The sequence below is a fragment of the Accipiter gentilis genome, chromosome 5, assembly GCF_929443795.1.
Source record: "Accipiter gentilis chromosome 5, bAccGen1.1, whole genome shotgun sequence".
NCBI lineage: Eukaryota > Metazoa > Chordata > Aves > Accipitriformes > Accipitridae > Astur > Astur gentilis.
In genome coordinates, this window is record NC_064884.1 from 15,104,028 (window position 1) to 15,125,669 (window position 21,642).

Sequence of the window (21,642 nt, forward strand, 5' to 3'; positions counted from 1 at the left end):
CAGACACTAAAGGAAATGGACAGAAAAGAAGCACAGAGAGCTTGGGAATTCCCAGTGTTAGTGCTGTTTGCCTTCTAGAATTACATGCTTCAACTCGCTTAAACAGTTTCAAGTGTTTTCCCCTGTTTGTTGGCACCAATTTCTTTTTTCTTTTCTGTTAATAAATAGGTTTCTCCTTCCAGTTAGGCCTATGAGCAATTATGTTTCAGCTTAAGTCTAACATGCCTTATTTATATTTTAGCACTACACGAACCCTCTGGGGATGGCTATGAAGTTGGTTTATACACAGACCTTGTAATTCCATTTTTGTGGCCAGTGATTCTAGTAAAATTCAGAGGTGAAACAACTATACTGCACTGCTTTCCGTGGGAGGGAAAAGAGGTTTGGCAAGAAAGTAACTCAACAGTAAGAAAAAGTCAAAGGCCGTGACATCCGACTCCCTCCCCCTGACACCGCAATAAGGACACCGAATGCTTTTTCCCCCACGAAGGCAAGGGACTACAGGGGGAAGTCGGCGCACCCAGCGTTGCCGACGCAGCCCGGCGACCCTCGGCACGGGCCAGGCTCCCGCACCCGCTCCGGGGATCGCTATACCGAGCCCGGCGGCCGCTCTCTCCCTCCCCGCTGGCACTCATCATCAACCTCCGCCCGCAAACCAGCGGCCTGGCTGCGTGCCCCGTCTCCCCCAGCCATGCAGCGGGCGGCAAGGCGCTCGTCCGTACCCAGCACCCCGCCGCTCTCCGGTCCCTGAGGGGAGCCGCCGCCTCACGCCTCTCCCCTCTCCCCTCTTCCCCCGCCCAACCGCCCGCCCGCGCGACGCCGTTGCCAGGACAGGCGCGCGGCGGCGCCCCGTTGCCACGGAGGCGGCGGGCGGCAACGGCGGGCGGCAACGGCGGGCGCGGCGCGAGCCGGCGCTGAGGCGGGAGGCGGGGGGAGGGAAGAGAAGAAGAGAAGCGGGGGGGAGTCCGGCCGCCCGCCGGGCTTTCGGGGCCCGTGCTTCTGCAGGTGAGTCCCTGACGGGTCCGGGTGCGGTCGCCGGACAGCCGCAGGCCGCCGCCGCCGCCGCTGGGGCGGGTGAGGCGAGGCGGGGCGGGGCGGGACGGGGCGCCGCTTCCCCAGCTGCTGCTGAGGGGTTGGGGTAGAGCCGGCGGGTTGTGGAGGGTGAATCCAGCCTCGCAGCACGCCTGGGCAAGGAACGCAAGTGTAGGGCACTGCGTGTGATGCGGGCCCACCTGAGGGCGGCGGGGTGGGGTGGGGTGGGGTGGGGTGGGGGGCACGGCGGGAGCGGCACCGCAGGGCTGCTGTGCTTCAGATTTCTAAAAGAAACACTCCGCTCTAGACATCAGCACACATTCCCCCCCCGCCCCCCCCGCCCCTTATGCCTGGCACCTCTCTCAGGAGGGCGGACTGGAAGTTACCTCAGTTTGCCTTTCTGCATGGTCAGACAAGCAAGTCCTCACCACATGAGTACTGTGCGGATCGACATCAGCCCTTCAACATATTCCCTTTCCAGCAGTTTCTCTCCTGTTAAAGCCAGTCTCCTCTACAGGCCACCCATTCCTCTCTTACAACCCCAGAAAAAGTCAACTAACACCAGATTTATCCCGTACCTGGCTTCCCCAGGGCCCTGAGCACTTCAGGCTCTGTGGGAGTTTTTGCTCACCCTGTTCCTTGCTCCTGGGTGCAGCAGCACCTTATCACCAACTCCCCAGCAGTCCAGAGGCTTGCAGGGAGCCTGAGCTCTCCTCCTAGCTGAGGAGCCACCTCCTCTCAGCCTCTGTTCCCCCAGGTGTTGGCTGGCCCCGAGGGCTGCCTGCTGCTGGCTGCTTGGGCTCTATTACATTCCAGTTTGGATGAATGCTAAAGTGATTGGAAGTTGCCAGGCAAACCTAAGACAAAAGAATGCACATCTTTTGATCTAATCCAGCCATAACCTTGGGACTGTCTTTACAGCACTCAGAACTGGGCCCAGTTTCCTGGAGGGCTGTTTCTGGGCCGAGATCTCAACACTAGATTGAAACCTGCTCAGTTCAGACAGGAAGTGCCAGGGAAGTGAACATCACTCAGCATTAAGCTATGGCCTCAGCCCAAGGCAAAGCATTTCTTGAGAGTTAGCATCAAGAAGGACTGAAAGAGACAACCCAGCATTATAAGCTATTCATTATACTGGAATTCAGTATTAGGAGGATTTTGCTGCATCATTGCTATTAAACATTAGTCACAGACAACAAGCCAGTGCAATTATTGGTATAAAGCTGTAAATACAGTGTAGCACTGTTACTATATTGGTTTCTTTTATACCGGCATATAGGGCTCATGCTTATCTCTATGGCCAGTGTGCAAATGGATTAGATTTAGGAAGTGCTAAGCTATTTTCTCCCACTAAAGATAAAATACATGAAAATTTTGTTTACTGGTTTGTGAATAGTGATAAAAGGATGTTTTCAACTTGAAATGTTGAAACTGAAAAATGTTGAAAACTTTAAAAAAAGGAGTCACAAGTGCTTCCAGCAGCAATCAGGCACCAGGCTTTGACAGAGTCAGGGAGTGAGAGCACTGGCCACCAGACCTTCCCCCTCTATCCAATGTACTTCAATCACAGCTTGGAAAGCTTTCTGAGAAAACAAGAATCTGATTAAAATTATTTTCTTAATACTAGGTGTACTGGGAAAAGGATTAATCTGAATTTGAAACGAGTTCATGCTCTCAACCAAAACAATGATACAGGCTGGCAGAATGAAGGTCGCGATTTTGTTGATGTTTGTCAACAGATAAAATTGTTCCTAAGAAGATGTTACAAGCTTGGGATTTATGATTATAGCTTCATGAAGTCCTCCCCAGAGCATGACTGTCTCAAAGCCATGTTAACAATACCTCATTTTCCATTAAAAGATCTGTTACAGGTTGTGATAGTTACTTAATGAAAATTTGCAGGATGCTGTAGTTATATTTTCATTATAGAAGCCAGTTCCACTTGCTTGTAACTATACCCGACTCTGGGTAGGGTTTTCTATCCCACCTGTCTTACTTTGATTGTGTTACTGTAGAAACTTCTAATAAAACTTGATCCAGTCACTTTCAAGAAATTCTGCAAAGAAATATTAACTGCCACAGTTAAAATGTTATGGTTGTTTTCATGTAAATTGTTGGTTCTTAATGCTTTGAAGCAAAGGCTTTAAACTTGGTAGGATCTCATTGGTGGTTGAATTGAGATAACAGCATACTTCACCATTGTGATGAAAATAATTTCACTTATGTTTACGGAAATAATTTTGTTACAGTGTGTGAAGTATTAAAAGAATATCATGATAAGCATCTCAAAAGCACCAGGAAAAACTGATCAGGCTAAATTGGGGCTAAAATTCTAATGTAGTGTAACACATTACCCTGTGAGCAAAAAGGAAAGTGTGCAGTAAGTGTAAGATATGCTGTCAATCTCATGTCCTGCATGATGCAAAGGTTGTAGGGAGTAAATAACACCTAATTGTGTAGTTAAAATGACCATTGGACATATATACAGGGACATCGCAAGAATATTATGTGGTTTGTTGTTTTTCAACTCTGTTCTGTGGTGTCTAACACATGCAGTGTGCATCCGCCTTTTCCACCAGAGCTGCTGATTCTCCTGTTGCCTCTCAAAGCTGCTGCTGTCCCTGCAACAGCCTGTGCCAGTGCCACTTGCACTCCTGCCCCTTTGCTGTGTCACTGCTGTGGACGCTGGCAGGAACAAGGACATCAGTGATGGCAGGTGTTTACTTACAACTAGTAGTTGCTTGGGTGTTTAAGACGCTCTTTAGATTCAGACGTGCTTTCCAAGTGTGTCATCTTACTCGCTGGAAAACACAGCATTCTGGGGCATGCTTATTCTGCATGCTTGTACTTCAGAGACTGAGTGTAATGTTTGCGCAAGAGATAGCACTCTCACTGTTCTGAATCTCAAGGATAATCCATAAAATAAATCCAAATCCATATGCATTGAATATGATATCCATTTGTGCCTTCATCGATGTTACTAACAGGTTTCTACCAACTGCAATGCTGCTCACGTTCTGTAGCATTACTAACCTGTTTCCATGGAGAATGTAATTTCTTCAGTGTTTGCAGCTTCAGGAGGGGAGAAAGAAGGGAAGAAAAGGCAAGTTTTGATCCTAAGTGAGTTCCTGAAAAAATGCTGTGCAAAATCCAGATGCAAATAATGAATAACATTGGGAAGAAAGGGTGCAGTTTTTGGAAGTAAACCCAAGTTCCTTACTACTGCAGAGTGGTGGGAAACAGAACAAGACTATGAGAGAACATTTAAGCTTGTCAGCTCCATCTAAGTATCTTTAAAAACATTTCTTTTGCTGAATTCCAGTGGTATAAGTACTGTAAGAGCCTTCCCTGTTGTACCTTCTTGCTGCTCCTCACCACAGCCCCTGCAGAGTTTACACCACTTCTTTTCCTGTGCTCAGAAGCTAGGAAAAACTTCCTGTATTGAGGATTTGCTCAGAAATTACTTCCTAACATTTCAGGCTCTAAAAGCTAGACTCCATAGGGGTCTCTAGTTTTTGCTTTTACCAGAGCATTACCCAGAAGTAGCCTTATTTCTCAATTTTAAACTTTAGGACTAGAGTGCCACTATAGTTTAAACCTTGTCACTAGAAAAAAAAAATCTGTGCATTTATTCTCTTTCATAGGACAATATGCCACAAGAAGCACAATGTGGTAGGGATGAGAATAAACATACCACAGGCGACAGATTTAAGTTTCTGCTACTTAATGATTTCATCATGCAATGTAAGAATATACTTTGTGTATGATCAGAATGAGGGTTGTGCAAGACCTAAACAGAAGAGAATTTAGCATTTAAGCAATGTCATATTTAAATGGAGAAAGCCCCCAAACTCTGGGAGCAGCTGACCTATTCTGACCACTTTTCATTGCAAAGAGAAAGTCTTTGCATTTTAGTGCCCACTTAAACAATTCTGCAAGTGAGCAGCTTCTAATAATAATGCCAGTGAAATAAAAGATGGTGTAGAGCTGGTCAAAACTGTTAAAACAACAGTTTTTCTACCAAAACGTGATAATTTTACAACATTTTTGCAATGCTCCGTAGACTAGAAAGGGCAGCTTTTAAGTGGCTCCGGGCATTGTATGGCCCTTCCCTACCTTTTCCTTACTCCTCTGCTGAAACACCTCTGCTATTTTAACTGTTATAGGAGAGGAGCAATCAGCGGCAGTCAGATGTGTCAGATGGTGTAACGGGGTTGTTTTGCACATAGCACCCCTCTCAGGGCTGCAGGTATCTTCAGGCAGCCTGGCCAGATGCACAGGGAGAGTCCTAAGGAGCTTGTTTATTGGGGAAAACACAAGAGGGATGGACAGTTCTCAGAAATCTGTCAACAGTAAACTTGACCCCTGTGTCTGTTGTTTCAAAAATAGGCTGGCCACAGAATTCCAAAAGGAATGAAAGACAGTAGTTACAGAAATTACAACTGGCATGTTGTACCTGTGGTACAAAAGTTACTGCTCTTTATCTATTCCAAACGTGATTAGCCTTCATTCATTTTTTTTCTACTTTTCCTGCAGTTTTCTTTCAGGTTTCCTTTCCAGAACGGGAGATGTTGCCTCAAAAAGTCTGTTGGAATCGTGAATGTTTCTGCATCTCTCTTAAAACTCATATTTTCTTGGACATCCACAAACCACCCAGCAGTAGCCAGGCAGATTGCTGAGTGGTGCCATTTTGCTAATAAAAAAACCAACCAGAAAGCCCAAATATTCCCTAACGGGATGCTGTTCCTCCACATTTTTTTATTGCATAACCTCTAAGCACACTGTTGTTTTTGGAGTACAGGCTGACCCAAGGCTGGCTGAAGCTGATAGGAAGCTTCCCATCCACTTAAGTGAGCTTCAGAAATGGTCCTTATAATGTCTGATGCTTGCTTGACCCTCCAGCCACAAGTGCTGAGACTAGCTAAAAGAGGCTAGAAAGCCTAAAAAAAAAAAAATCAGAATTGAGGCAGAGGCAAAGCTGGTTTTCTGCATGTCAGGACCCAGACTGGACAGACCAGGGAGTCGTGTTTAATTCGAAATTCCCTCAGGCTAAATTAAGGTGAAAGGACACCAAATGATCAGTTAAAGATTTTATTCATGACAGAAGCAAACTGAACTAGGGAGGTGTGGTAGTAGGTGGCAGGGTTTCTCACAACAGGAATTGGCATAGGACTACTTCTGTAAACTGTGTAACCATATACATCAATTCAGAGAATAAGGAGATCCCTCCTGTTGAATCACAAGGTTCAGAGCAGACCCCCTTGCTTTCCAGACTCCTCCGCAGAGAAGGGTCTATGGGTGGCTGGATCTACTCTTAGTCTCAGACTTGGTCAACGGTTTATATCTTGAAAAGGATGAGGTGTAGGGATTGTGGAAAAGGAAAGAGAGAGGAAAAGGAAGAGAGAAAGATTTCACCAGTCCTGGGTCCAGCGTTGGTTCAGTCAGCCAAGGTGGCCAGTCCCAGTGGGCTTGCACGCCTGGGGCTTCAGTTGGTGTCCTTTTATCATCCTTGCCCCTCCTTTGGGCAGGCACCTGAACTCGTCAGGTTAATGAGCAGTTTGTGAGCCTTTGGGCTTGGGGGTCGTTTGTGGAGTAACTTCTTCCCTGCAGACATGGCCATCAGAACAGCTTATCAGAACAGGGAGCTGCGCACCCTCCAGCATGCCTTCCCTCTCCTGTTGCTGATGTCTGAGCTGATGGGCTTTTCACCTTGGTTCCTTGGTGTGCAGGGTTTGTCTTTAAGCAGAACTTGCCCCACCACAATGTTTGAGACATTAACTCTTTCAGTCTCTCACACTGCACTGCACTTTTCTCAGGAAGCATGTGTTGCAGGACCTGGGGGAACCTTTTTCCATGCCAGTGCCCCACTGTCTGCACCATTTTTTCCCCAAGGGTTTTGCTGCAGAGAAATGCAATTTACTCCTCCAGCAGGAAGTTCATGCATCAGCTACCAAAAAAAAGAATGTGTTCAGGTACTGATGAGGTGATGCTAGTATCAATTTTATGTTTCAGCAAGTGCAGAGGACACCGTGACTTGTTGGTTTTTTTCCTTTTGAAGTACAAAAATGACAGATGATCAGCCTCCCCCTTATGCTTCCAAGTAATTGTAGATTATAACAGTTCCTTGAATGGAAAGCAGTTACCTTACAGTTTCTTAACTGTTTTCATCTTGAATGAGACTTCTTCAGAACAGCTTGAAGACTAGAAAGAACAATTTTTCATGGTGCTACATATGTTTATATAGTTTCTATATATGCTGTGTATACTAAATGAGATAAATTCATTCAAAGCTTATGCTCCGTCAAGTTAAAGTGGATATTTTCATGCCCTGAACATAGTTAGATTCCTGTTCTTATTGGCATGTAATTGTAATCTCATCTCTGAGTTTACATGCTTTCTTCTCTCCCTATACAGAAATTACTTCCTTGAAAGAAGCCATTTTTTATTATTCCAGGATGTTACCGGTAGATAACAGACTTCTAAACTTACAGATCTACAAACTTCTTCAGTGCATTCACCAGAAAGATAAGAAGCAAATAGAAAAGCTGGTCCAGAATGGATTCCCAAATCTCATTAATTTCACAGAGCCTATGGAAGGATATAGTGCCCTTCATTTGGCCTGCATTAAAAATGACACCGACATGTGCAGCTTCTTGCTGGAACAGGGAGCTCATCCAGATGTCCAGGACAAAATGGGACATACTCCAGCAATGAAGGCAGCTGAGCTAGGCCATGAGATGGTTTTAGATTTATTAGCAAAAGCTAAAGCAGACATGACTGCTGTGGATAATGAAGGGAAAGGTAAGTAAAAGAACCTTATCAGACCAGAAATACCATAAAACGACCCCTTGCTGTGTTACACACTTGCTACACATGTTGTGTCCAATCTGTAGAGAAGAACCATGGTTGAGGGTAATCCTTACAGCTCAAGAGAAGCTATTGGCCATAAGAGCTTTGATGAAAATGAAAATAATTCTCCCTGAACAGTCTAGAGCTTTAAATCATAGGTCTCTCCAGTACATAGCTGAAAGATAACTTGTGATTGAGAATCGTGTTCCTCCTCCCATGACCTGTCACATATTAAATTCTTGTTTACTCCCCAAGTTCAAATGCCCTAAACTAGAAGTCTTTTTTTGCATGTATATAGATATACCCTAAGAGAAGTTAATGGGTCTCTATTGAAGGAGTTTGTCCATTCAGCTGTGAAGCTTACAGCCCAAGTAACCTTTCTAATAATTCAGTATTGCACCATATTCCCTGCTGGTTTTCTTTGCAGGTGTTTTGTTTTACTGCATTTTACCTACAAGGCGGCACCACCACTGCACACAAATTGCCTTGGATTATGGTGCAGATGTTAACAACTGTACTACTGATGGGAAGCCTGTATTTCTACAAGCCTGTGAGCAAGCTCATGATATTAAAGAAATATGTCTGAATTTCTTGGAAAGAGGAGCAAATCCCAATGCAAGAAACCCAGTATGAATATTTCTGTAACTAAAAACATTTATACAGGAGTTTAGAATAGTTACCAGATGACTAGAGTATTTGTCTGTCGTGGTTTAACCCCAGCCAGCAACTAAGCACCACGCAGCCGCTCACTCACTCCCCCACCCACCCACTGGGATGGGGGAGAAAATCGGGAAAAGAAGTAAAACTCGTGGGTTGAGATAAGAACAGTTTAATAGAACAGAAAAGAAGAAACTACTAATGATAATGATAACACTAATAAAATGACAACGGCAATAATAAAAGGATTGGAATGTACAAATGATGCGCAATACAATTGCTCACCACCCGCTGATCAACACCCAGCTATTCCCCGAGCGGCGATTCCCTGCCCCCACTCCCCAGTTCCTAAACTAGACATGACATCACATGGTATGGAATACACCATTGGCTGGTTTGGGTCAGCTGCCTTGGCTGTATCCTGTGCCAACTTCTTGTGCCCCTCCAGCTTTCTCGCTGGCAGGGCTTGAGAAACTGAAAAATCCTTGACTTTAGACTAAACGCTACTGAGCAACAACTGAAAACATCAGTGTTATCAACGTTCTTATACTGAACTCAAAACACAGCACTGTACCAGCTACTAGGAAGACTGTTAACTCTATCCCAGCTGAAACCAGGACAATGACCTTAAATCCTCACATTAAAATAATAAAGCAGTGGCAAGTGCTTAACTCTGTGGCCATGCCTAGTCCTTTTTCTGTACCACCCTTTTTTGCAGGAGCAGGGATTTAAGTCTTCTGCTTGAACCACGTATCCTGATTTAGATTTTTGTAGATTAGAGTGAAAGTATTTTACAAAACCAAAATGTATCTGGGCCATCTCTTAGGATTTGTTGTTCACTGTACTTCAGTGGACCAATGCCGATTTGTACTTTGCCTGGATGTGCCCTAAAGTTTTCAGAGTTGAAATAATATTCACTAAAAGGTGGATCCAGCATGGAAAACCTGATGGAGAACGAAGGCAGGAACAAGGCATAAGAAACTCTTTTCTCTCTTTTGTATGCCTTAGTAATTTATTTCTTTACTTCCTCAATTTAATAAAGACCTGAAGGACTGAAGCTCTGTGCTGTTGATCAAGTCAAGGAGCTCAAGCTTTCCCTTAAAGCTACCCACGGCTCTTGCTTTGGTCCTAGTTTTGCAGTATCCTTCCTGGTTTGTAGTTATAGCAAAAACAATGTTTGGAAATCCTTATCTCATCTTCTCAGGCACGTGTCTGCTTCATGCACTCAGTGTACCTGCAGTATGAGAAACCCGTATTTTTTTTGTAATATGATGGGCACATACCTGGTCACGTAATGGGAATGCTTTGCTAGACCCAGAGAAAGACAGATACCAGGGAAGAACATATGGTTCAGTGGAACAGATCCACAGCTCACTGCTCTCTTTACCCCTGTGTAGAGTGGCAAGTCAGATATTCTAAGTGTTGCTGTGGGCCAACATGTTAATAGCAGGTGATCCCTGATCCAAGATATGCTCTGTTCTTGGGAAGGTCACCAGATCTACCAAAGTCAGCCATTATAAAGAAAATAGGTAATGCTAATCACAAACATACACTATTATGTAGAAAAAGAGGCAGCACTAATGTAGTTGAATGTGAGTTTTTCCTCTCAGAACAGTAGTGAAACTCCCCAGTTGCTCTGCCTTCTCCGTAGCACTTCTCCAGCCATAGCTCCTTATGCTCTTTCATGGTAGAGGTGGTATTGTGTTAAATTTTGTAAACATGCATGACAGCATGCACACAGAATAAGGAATTCCTTAACTAAGGAATTGATTTTCATGGGGACTATTCAGGGGATTCAAGTTACTAATGTACTTGAGTTGCTGGGATTTGACAACACATTTTAGTAGCATTACAACTGGATTCTTAAAGTTTACCTACAAGTGTCTTTGAAACTATTAGACTTGTCTCCTTTTTTTGATAATACCTAAAAAGGAGACCTTCAGTTTTATGCCACCTTGCAAAAATCAGATCATATTGTTCCAACCTGAATTACTGTACGAAACATTCTGAATTGCTTTCTTGCTACCTTGCAGGCTACGGGTCGCACAGCCTTAATGGAAGCAGCAAGAGAAGGTGTTCTCGAGCTGGTGCGTGGTCTACTTGAGAGAGGAGTCAATGTTAACCTATTAGACCTTGAAAGACACAGCGCTGCACATTTTGCAGCCAAAGGTGGCTTTTTTGAGGTATTATCATTTGTGGTGCTAAAGCATTGTTGCAAAGCCAAGCCTGTGTTATTTTTTGTTGTTATTAGGGTTTGTTGTTGTTGCCGTATTTTTATTTTGAGTCCAGTATCTCAGCTGATCAAAGCATAATAATCAGCAGTCAAGAAGAGCTTCTTTTTAAGTATCAAATGGAATCCACTAGTGATAGAATGTCTCTCATACTTGCAGAGCCTTTTTTGCCAAGGTACCTCTGAGTGTGTGTGCTAGTGTGGCTGGCTGGTGTGAACAGCTCCATGGAGACCTTGTTTCTCTCAACAAGTAGCATGTCACTGCTGTGTAACATGGATGAAACATTACCCTTATAAAAAGGGCAGATGCAAACAGCTGCAGATAGGCACTTCCTTCCTTTTTCCCCATATCATCTTCAAAGTATATAAAATGATGCAGTTTTGATTGTGAATGCAATGTTAGTTACTTTAAGACAGTGGCCTGCAGGAGGCTGGCAGGAGTGAAGATTGTCCTTGATGTCTACAACGGAACAAAGTTTCTATTTCCTGAGTTAAATAAGCACAGTACTACAGAAAACTTGAACGTTAGTACACATTGATCAGCTGGGCATGGGAGAGAAGTTCACTATATAAACTGGGAATATATGATATTACATTTCTTTGTAAATCATCCTCACACTTCCCCTCCTTAAGAAACAGACAAGATTTTTGGTGGTACCTTGTTTTTTTGTAGATTCTGAGGATTATTTCAGCTTACAATGGAGACTTGGGCCTGGTTGCTATGAATGGTAACACGCCACTTCATTACGCTGCAGAGGGAGGATTTACAAATTGCTGCAAGTTTATAGGACAAAGAGGTACATTAAAAATGTTACTTTGCAACTATCATGTATATTCTATTTCGGTGCTAAAGGAAAGATTTCATCTGGGCATCTATAGAATCATAGAATCATTTAGGTTGGAAAAGACCTTTAAGATCATTGAGTCCAACCGTCAACCATGCCCACTAAACCATGTTCTGAAAGTGCCTTGTCTACATGCTTTTTCAATACCTCCAGGGATGGTGACTCAACCGCTTCCATGGGCAGCCTGTTCCAATGCCTGACAACCCTTTCAGTAAAGAAATTTTTCTTAATATCCAATCTAAACCTCCTTTGCTGCAACTTGAGGCCATTTCCTCTCATTGTATCACCAGTCACCTGACAGAAGAGACCAGTACCCACCCCACTACCACCCCCTTTCAGGGAGTTGTAGGGAGCGATAAGGTCTCCCCTCAGCCTCCTTTTCTCCAGACTAAACAACCCCAGTTCCCCCAGCCACGCCTCATAAGTCTTGTGCTCCAGGCCCCTCACCAGCTTTGTTGCCCTTCTCTGGACATGCTCCAGCACCTCAAGGCCTTTCCTGTAGGGAGGGGCCCAAAACTGAACACAGTACTCGAGGTGCGGCCTCACCAGTGCCAAGTACAGGGGAACAATCACTTCCCTGCTCCTGCTGGCCAACACTATTTCTAATAGAGGCCAGGATACTGTTGGCCACCTTGGCCACCTGGGCACACCGCTGGCACATATTCAGCTGGCTGTCAACCAGCACCCCCAGGTCTTTTTCTGCTGGGCAATTTTCCAGCTACTTTTCCCTATGAAGGATTTGACTCTTGGATATCATGTGGCAAATGTAATTCTCATTAATAAGTGCCTAACATAGGGCATTATGACTTATTTCTACTCATGTGGCCGAGATAAAACATTTCTCAAAGAAAGCAGCAGAAACATCATAAGTTTGTATAACTTAGAATTGGACTGTACTAAGTGGTTCTGGTTTTAGATGTATAGTATTGAAACTTCCAATTGAAAGTTAATTTTTGGTTTGCTGATATTTTTTTAAAAAAGATCTCTATATAGTCATGGGGAAAACTGCATGCCTATGGGTATTGAAACATACTCCAAAGCAGCTGTGATCATTTTTTAACTTAGTCAGATGATCATAACACTTCAAGCTTTGATTCAAGAGGACCATGCAAAATCCTATGTTCTGTTCTTGTGATTCAAACATTTAACTAGTGATCCATCACCAAACTGCAAGGTTAGGGTATAGAACATTGAGGGATATTTTAATCTTAGTTTGTTTCTTCTTAACCTTGCTCATCACTTCAAGTAAAAATGTAAAGTTTCTACTGAACTTCTGCCTTTCTATACATATTCATGACTGGACAGATAAGTAAAGCATGGGTTGCCCAATGAATCTCCCTTTGGGAAACAAATATGGACACATGACTAACCTTCCAGTCTGGGATCAATGATGCGGTTCCATCTAGTATCACTATTTCTAGTTAAGACAGTATAGAATTGTGGACCTGTGGCGATTAGTTACATGTATATTACAAGTCTCTTCTATTACATAATTAGGAATTCCACTGCATTATCAGTGAAATTGTGTCTATATTTTTAGGCTGTGATCCTACATGGACAAACTTGTTAACAAAGACCCCAAGAGCCATTGCCAAGGAAGGCGGTTTTAAAGCAGCAGCAGCAGAATTGCGTAAAATTGAAAATGTCTTTATAAAACAGTCCAAGCCTGGGGCTAAGGAGGACAACCCCCGCTGGGCACTGAGGCTGTACGACTGGTCCTTAGAGCACCAGGCTGCCCTCCGCAACGAGTTTCAGGCCATTGACCAAGGAGATGGGACAGTGGCTAAAGATGATTTTATATCAGTTATTCAGAAGCAGTGTGCCTTTGTGGACATTGAACAAATACAAACTATTGCTGAAATGCATGAAGGATCTCACCCTGAGGGAATCAACACTGAAGAATTTTTTAAAGGCTCTAAATACCTGCAGAAAAGCTGTCTTATAACGTCCTTTGGACCGAAAGGGAAGAAGGGGAAGAAAGGAAAGAAACGAAGAGGCAAAAGAGGCATCGCCATCCCTGTGCCGATCTGTGTTATCCCAAAGAGCGCATGTCCGCGTAGGGAAGATGGCTTCCCTGTGTACATGATTGAGGCTATTCAGAACATTGCTGAGAGCTACCTTTTTAACCGAGACCACCCATCTGCTCATCCTGTGCATGACGACCGTGCCTGGTATATAGATGAACCAAGGAAAATGTACATGAATATTAACTACCTTGTCAGAGCAGGAGACATTCTGTCTCTACAGAAAGCATTTGAGGAGGGTGTGCCAGTAGACGTAAAAGATAAGTATTACAAAACACCTTTGATGGCTGCATGTGCAAGTGGGAACATAGATGTTGTGCAGTATCTTCTGGAAAAGGGGTAAGATCATTTCAGAGATTTGTTTTTAAATTGCTATTTTAGAAGGGCTTTGAAAAGCATAAATTTCCAGTAAACATTTGGATGCAACAGACTATGGTTTGTTTTTTATTTACATAACATTTAGTATTAAATTTAGTTCCATAAGACCCTGAGTTACAGAGGGTTAATTTATTATTTTTCACATTTTAGTAATGGAGAAATAGAACCCAAGAGGTTCTCCATGTGTGAAATTTTTGGTTTCTGGGCTGCATACATCTTGGTCAGATGCAGAGTACCTACACATCCAGTCTGTTGGAACTGCAGTTTGTTCATACCCATGTCTCAGATAGTGCCTCTTCAAAACTGAACTCTCAAAATCAGATAAATGGTTTTGGGGAAATCAGGCTCAAGTGACTTGCCTGAAATCATCAAAGCAATCCTGGACTTCCCTGTTCCACATGCCAGGGCCTTTGCATGCAAATGTTTTAAGGGGATAAGCTTTCTAATCATTTTTCTCTGCAGCCTCAGTAGGCTGAGGCAGCAGGATTTATACCAGAAGCGTGTGCTGCTATTTAGTCTGTTCCTCACTTCAGAAGTGCTTCAGCAATTTTGTAGCCTACAGACACTCTTGTGAAAAATCTCAATGGTAGCTTAAAAATGAAAGCAATTTAAGAAAGATTAAGTCATACTTGTGTAATAGCATAATCTCTTCTTTTTTATTGTCAGACTGCTGTAGTCCTACAGCCATTCACATAAACGCTTAAATGAACATTTTTCAAATATATTCACATTAGCTTTGTTCTCTATCTGTAGCTAGAATTCATTTTAACATTCATTTCTCAGGATAAGTGGCTGTAGTCGTTGCTCCCGTTCCTGCAAAGACTTAACAGCACACGGATATTTACACACTCTGGTAATTACAAGGACATTCCTAGAGCATATGGAAAGCTGTGTAAATGTGTACATTCAAGTCTTCCAAAGATAAGGAAGGATGCAAGAGTTAGCAAATTAATCTCTACTGCTTTCTCCAAGCCTCACTAGACAGCACTGGAATCACATCTCGTCATATTTAACAGTTAGACCTAGAAATGGAATAACTTAGTTTAAAAAAAATAGTACAAATTTTGAGATTTTTGAATTGACAGAAATCAGGAAATGGAGAGGAAAGTTATCAGTACAGTGTTTAGCTTTGCATCTTTCAACAGTATGGACTTTCAGACACTTTCAGTTTGGCATGGGAGTTCAAATACTTTTTACAATATAACCTTTTCAGTATGGTATCACAAATCCATATCGAATAGAAAACAAAACATTTATCCAGAGTTATGGAAAATGTTGGGGTTTAAACATAAACTGGTGGTATCTACTTTCTATCTTGTTCCAGAAAGACTCAGAAGTAAAGTAAATTTGGGCTAAAGGCAAATTCAGTGCTTGATCAGGAGAAAATGCTGAAGAATTTTTAAGTCAGTGCTGTGTTGTCCCTGTTCCCTTAGATCAGTTTGTTTCTGATAGAATGAAGTTAGCAAAAAGGATTCAGGGGCAGGCAGACTATCAGTACAGGCATGGAGGCTGGGTTGAGAGTGAAAGCGGAATAGCTGGACCCACTTATTTTAATGAGAAATATAAAGGAAATTAAAACTGCATACGAATAAACCATAGTGGCTAAGCAACTGAACAGTAACAAAGTTAAAACTGGTAGGCTGGGGGAATTTACTGTATTAACATCTCACCAAAGGCAGAATTCTGAAAAGATTAAAAATTTAAACAGGAAAAGAAAAACAGATAAATCTGTTCTTTTGATCGAGTTAAATATTAACCATCTGATCTGAAGAGCAAAAAAGCTATCCCTGGAAGCAGCTTCCTTCATAATCTTTCTTCCTTCTCCCTCCCTCCATGTCTTTTGGGAAGACACCAGCTCTTTGTCCCTAGAGTAAGTGGGACAGTGACCTCTAGGCTGTCTTAAATACACTGCAAAGTAGTTCACTCTGCTTGAATACTAGGGAATCCCCTCATGAGGTTTTGACCCCTTCTGAACCCGTGCATGGCACACGTGGGAGATGGCAGATCTGGGCATGGTCTGTGCTTTCTTCAAAGATATGAGGGAACCATATTTCTTCCCTTTTAACACCATCAAGGGGCTCTAGTGGCTCTTGTTCCCCAAGCCTTGCTTTTGCATCACCCCAGCCCAAAAGCTCCTGAGGCAGCCAGTTGCTAAAGGGCTGATGATGCTTTTCCCCTCAGCTTCATCTGAAGGCAGTGTATTGCAAATATCTCCCTCAAACTAGCCCTTGCATCCTCCAGAACATGCCAGTTTTAACCTGGGAGCAGAAATGGATCTAGTCCAGTGACACAGTGGCTGAAGAAGTTTTAAGTGCTCAGATTTTATGAGGTAGACCTTCTCTAACTAATTTGTAAATTGGACAGTAGGCAATTTTGTCATGGGTTTTAGAGCACCTGTTCTTGGCCCAGAAGCATTCTTTTTTCAATTCCTTAATCTGCTTCTTGCCATTCTCAGTGAAGCTGGAGCACAAACGCTGGCAGCATTTTACAGGACTTACCTGTTTGAATGCCTATTTTTCTCTGTACTTGTGAAAAACTCCATGTAGAAAACACTGTGTTGGCTTAGAGGGGGATATGATCACCACCCAGGCACACCCTTACAATTAATATATAGCTTGTCATGGAATATCAGATACTAAAATGGTTTCAGAGTAGCAGTAGCAATATGAAAATATTTATTTACATTGACTATGCCATTGCAGCGAGCAGTTAATGTTGATTGTCCTTGGAGCTGTGGGTGTTACCACATCTAGTAGCTAGCTTCATCTGCCACGGCTCCTCTTAACTCTTTTGTAGGGCTGATGTAAACGCAACAGACAATTTCATGTGGACTCCTCTCCACCACGCTTGCTATAACGGACACATAGATGTTGCTGAACTGATAGTGAAGGCTGGAGCGGCAGTGGATGCACCTGCAATAGGCAATGCAACCCCACTAATGAGAGCCATTGAGATCTGCAGATTGGATATAGTCTGTTTTTTAATCAGTGCGGGTGCTGACATCCAAACAACAAACAGCAATGGTAAATATCAATGTCTCCCCAAAAGGAGAGGCCTGTTTCCTTAGGAGTATACCTGTTTTATTAAAAAACCTAAGCTCTTGGAACACTTTGAGAAGTGTTCTGAATTTATGATTGCTGTCAGGATCAGGATGAAGGTAAGAGTTAGGTTCAATTAGTTTTCTACAGTATGGAGTCACTATTCTAAGAACTCAGCTTTCCTGGGGTTTATGCATCTAGAAAATAAAGTAACATGATTAATTACATGATTAAGGAGGCTATTGCCCCTCACAGGATAAATACAGAGTTATAAGTGTCTTTAATGAAAAAAAATTCTAGCTACCTACAAATATTATTTAATGGAAAATTAGATTTTAGTTGTGGCCAGTGTGTACTCTGCTACCATTTAAATCCCTTATTTTTATGTACAGGCAGCACTGGTTAAAAAAAAATTTCTTGCTGCTTAGCACATAAATATTACTCACTAAGAAAAAAAAAAAGATTAACAGAAAAACAAATCTGAACTGATATTGAAGTGTTACTTCCTTGCAGCAGATCCCTCATTCAGTATTATTTCCTCTATATTCAGAGTAATTTAAATAGTTGACATTTATCACATTTTAAGCCCTTGCTGTAACATAGGAAGCAATATTGCTGTGTAACAAGACTTTCCTTCCCAAAATACCTTACAGGTGAAACCCTGCTTGTAGAAGGGATATGTATTCTCCATTTCTGTTGCCACGTGAAGTTCCAATTCACACAGCAGTTTAGTCTTGCAACTACTTTACAGCCACAGGGTCTCATCTTGTAAGATCGAGGGGAGTTTTTCCTTTCTTAGGCACTGAAGGTGTTCATCACTATTTAACCATGGGGCTTTCCCTTGATTCCTTGCCAGCCACAGAGCAGGCACTGGAAGAGGTAGATACCTACAATAACTTGCCCTACATTCCTAACCTTGTACTATGCTGGCCATCTCCTAGTGCTAAATGCTTGCAGCTCTCAAAGATCAAAATTACAACCTGCATGACCAGTATATTAAGCTGCAAATGTCAGGACATTAAGAGCAAAGCAGCCACTCCAAGAATTCCTGCAATATTTGGTGTCAAGGCTTGTTTCTGCAAGCAGTGCTGATGACTGCCAGTTGTCACACCAATGTCAGCCACACTGCTGGCACACTGAATGGTTAATAAAAGAGAGGCCTAATTAAATTCAGTTGACTGTAGTGTCATTGTCCAGTTGCAATAACAATTGCCATTTTCATGGCTTATAAAGGTATTTGTTTTTTTAATTACAGGAAGGAATGCTCTTGATATTGCTAAAGTATTTGCAGATTCTAGAATAATTGATCTGCTCCAAAATAAACTGGAAAATTTGCCAAAATCACCAGAAAAAAAAGCAGAAAAAGAAAAAGTTGTGAAGCCAAAGTCACCTTCTACACTGATGCCTGTAGAGGTACAAGCCATGAAAAAAGAGGTATGAGAGATGCTAACAAGAGATTGACTTGCAAATAGTTAGTAGAGTGCTTGCTTCTTTCATTTATTTGCCATCCATGTCTCTTTACAGCTATAAATCAGGCAGTTTTGTTAAAGTGAGTCTTTTCAGAAGCCAGTACTAGTACTTGTTCATCGGATGAAATTTTAGCTTGTTAATTATATGAACTTCATGTCTTCCCCGGTCCCACTTAAGAATTATGTCCTATATCCCTGACAGGGCACAGGAAAATATTTCCTCCTCTTAGCGTCCAAGGAGAGTTATCCTCTACCTTTTAAAAGGTTTCCCCTCACAATTTTTGGTTATAAAAAAAACCCCGCAAACAACCAGCTTTAATAAAAACAGATTCTGAACAGAAAAAGAAAAACACACTGACAGTAAATAGATAGGAAAAGAAGTATCAGAAAGTGCAGGATGTGTGCCTTGCTTCTGAATGTGATATATTTGTATACCTGATAACGTCTTCTCTTTCAGACTTCACAGGTATCTCTGCCAGCTGTAGAAAAATCCATTCTTGAAAAGACAACACATTCTCTTAAGGACAGTGTTATTTATCTGAACTCTTTGATAACCAGTGGTGCTACCAAGAAAGATGACATCGCATTTAAACCCAGAAAAGTACGTACAGTAGTAAAACATGAGCTCAGTGTCACGTTCATTTAAAGCTAGATCTTGCTGTAGATCAAAAACCAGAACAATCTGATGAAATGACTTCACAATTCAACTAGCTTATAGATGATGTGACACAGGCTAGAGAGATTGCCACAAAACAACAGTAAAGAGCTCATATATATGTGTATATGTATTATATATAGTATATACACATATATTTATATAAAACAAATTGTCATGGAAATCAAGTTCTCATCAGGTTTTAAAATAGGATTAAAGTGGACCTGCAGCAAAATACAAATGCAACTATGTTGATGGTATGGATTTTTACATTCTCACAGTTAAAGGAGTCCTTGTGCACGGGACCAGCACCAACTTCTAACTTGCCTTCTCAGTTAGTTATCACATGATTACTTACGTCAGTGGCAGTTACTGAACTAAATGTATCACAGTACACTAAATATCTACTTTCTAGAGTTAGAATACTGGAAATACAATTTTTGTATTAGGGACTTGTTAATACTCATTCACAAATAACTGAGAAACAGAAAAAGATTATCACAGAGAAGTAATTTTTTAATTTTTTTTTTTCTTCTTAAAAAGGAAAAGAAAACCATTGCTGACAGGGAAGTTTTATTTGGAGTTTGTTTACCATTTCCCTAACCCTGATTTGTGCTAGTTTCTGCCGTGGTCTCAGGGGAATAAGGCTACATTGCCAGTGACTCTACAGCTAATTACTATTTTCCACTCTGAGGATCTTGGGCCCGAGTCACTCATTCTAAACAATCAGCTTTGGATCTTCTTTCCCACATTATCCCTAATCTGAGCCCATGGCATGTTATAGATTGGAAGCGACAATAAGAGAATGCTCTGCTTATATGTACATAAATCATTGTGGTATCTTCCACTGGGAGGCTGCACTAGTGTTTGTCTGTGTCTCAGGATGGAAAGGAGTGCTAGAACATAGCTGTGTTTGGCTAACAGTATCTTCTTAATGCTTCAGTTGTGGAAGTCATGTCCAAATTAACTTCAAATACCTTTGTTTTGTAGATTTGGGCCCCTGAAGCTGCAATAGAGGCGCTAATAAGAAAGCAAGAATTGCTCCGTGAACGCTTTACTCTTGATGACCACTCAGAAAGCTTCACGAGCCCCTTTAATAGAAAAGTTACGGAATAAGACCACCAGCTGGAAGAAGCTACTTCAGCACATATTTTGAGGGGACAAAGATCAAAAAGGCTACTTCTCTGTAAGGAAGGAATCATGCAGTGCTCGGTAAATGTAACTCAGTTGTGACAAAAAAAAAAAAAAAAGTAGCAAGCTTTTCCTCTGTAGATTATGTTGCTTACACACAATCTTTTGTTATGGACTTTGTCTGGAAAAAGTTTTCCAAGTCTTGGTGCTGGCTCAGTGTGCTTCATGGATTGGCTGCTGTTGTGACACATACATCCTTTGTCTTTGGAAAGGTATGGTTTTATGAGGCTATTTTTCACCCCAGCAAAAAACTTCTTCCTGGAAGATATGTTACCCTTTCTACTAAAAGGGTGTTAAATATAAAGAAATTAAGATAGCATTCAGTAATTAAGACAAGAGAAAGTACAGAATTTACAACCAGGACTACTACTGTCTAGTGTACTGCTTTCACGTTCTGCCACACACTTGCAAGAGTGCACAAGCCTTTCTCCTCACTTACTGAGGATGTATTCTGCAACTGTGTTGTTGCAAAGTTGTTATCAAGACCTTCAGATATTTTAAGCAAACTTGGAAAACATTCAGAGATTTTGTGAGTGCAGGTTCTTGTATTAACAGCTTCATCCACAGCTAGTCCAAATCAGTGCTTGCCCCTACAACAGTGAAGTCAACAGATATTGCCCCTGCTATTTTAATGAGTTCTTTAGTCAGGAAGGATTTGGTGTCTTAGAATTAAATTGACCAGGCTGTGGTAATGAATAAAAGTTCATTTTAGGAAGTGTATAACGTCAAGATTCAGCATGGGTTCTGCTGAGGGACTCTGCTCCTCTGGAATCCTGTTGAGTATGTCTGCAAAATAGTTGGCAGCACAAAAGTGAGTCCAATTCGGAGCTTCAAAAAGGCAGTTACAGGTGAGAAGTTTTGGGTAAGCAGAGGCTGGAAATGCTGGGAGTGTTTAGCTTAGAGAGGAAATAAGTGGGAGGGAATGCCATAAAATATATCTAAAGCAGCAAAAATTGTGGAGAAGTGAATTGAAACCTATCTGTTTTTTCACAGGATACAAGAACACTCAGACTACAGGAAAAAAATCCACAAAAAACCAGCACACATTAAATACTGTACAATGTGTAAATAGCCTGTGGAACCCTCTAGCCCAATTATCCTTGGAAACTTAAAGAAATATTTACATAGATTGTGAGAAGAGTCTAGTTAACTAACACATAAGGGATAAAAATCCCTTGTGTTTCAGGACCTCAGCTAATTACTGTTGGCATATGATAGTTTTCTAGCAATGCAGTTCACTTCCTGATTGTCCACTGTGGTGATGTGTGTGTCCC

General features: G+C 42.0%; 1 protein-coding gene across 1 annotated transcript; it reads left to right on the forward strand.

Moving 5' to 3' along the window:
* Positions 1 to 3,582: 3,582 nt before the first annotated feature.
* ANKEF1 (ankyrin repeat and EF-hand domain containing 1) lies at positions 3,583 to 20,293 on the forward strand. Its single transcript, XM_049801216.1, has 10 exons — positions 3,583 to 3,748; positions 7,447 to 7,833; positions 8,309 to 8,508; positions 10,572 to 10,721; positions 11,442 to 11,565; positions 13,154 to 13,976; positions 16,812 to 17,038; positions 18,309 to 18,487; positions 18,980 to 19,123; positions 20,168 to 20,293. Exons 1-10 carry the CDS (start codon positions 3,583 to 3,585, stop codon positions 20,291 to 20,293), a joined length of 2,526 nt encoding a protein of 841 aa, XP_049657173.1.
* Positions 20,294 to 21,642: the final 1,349 nt, after the last annotated feature.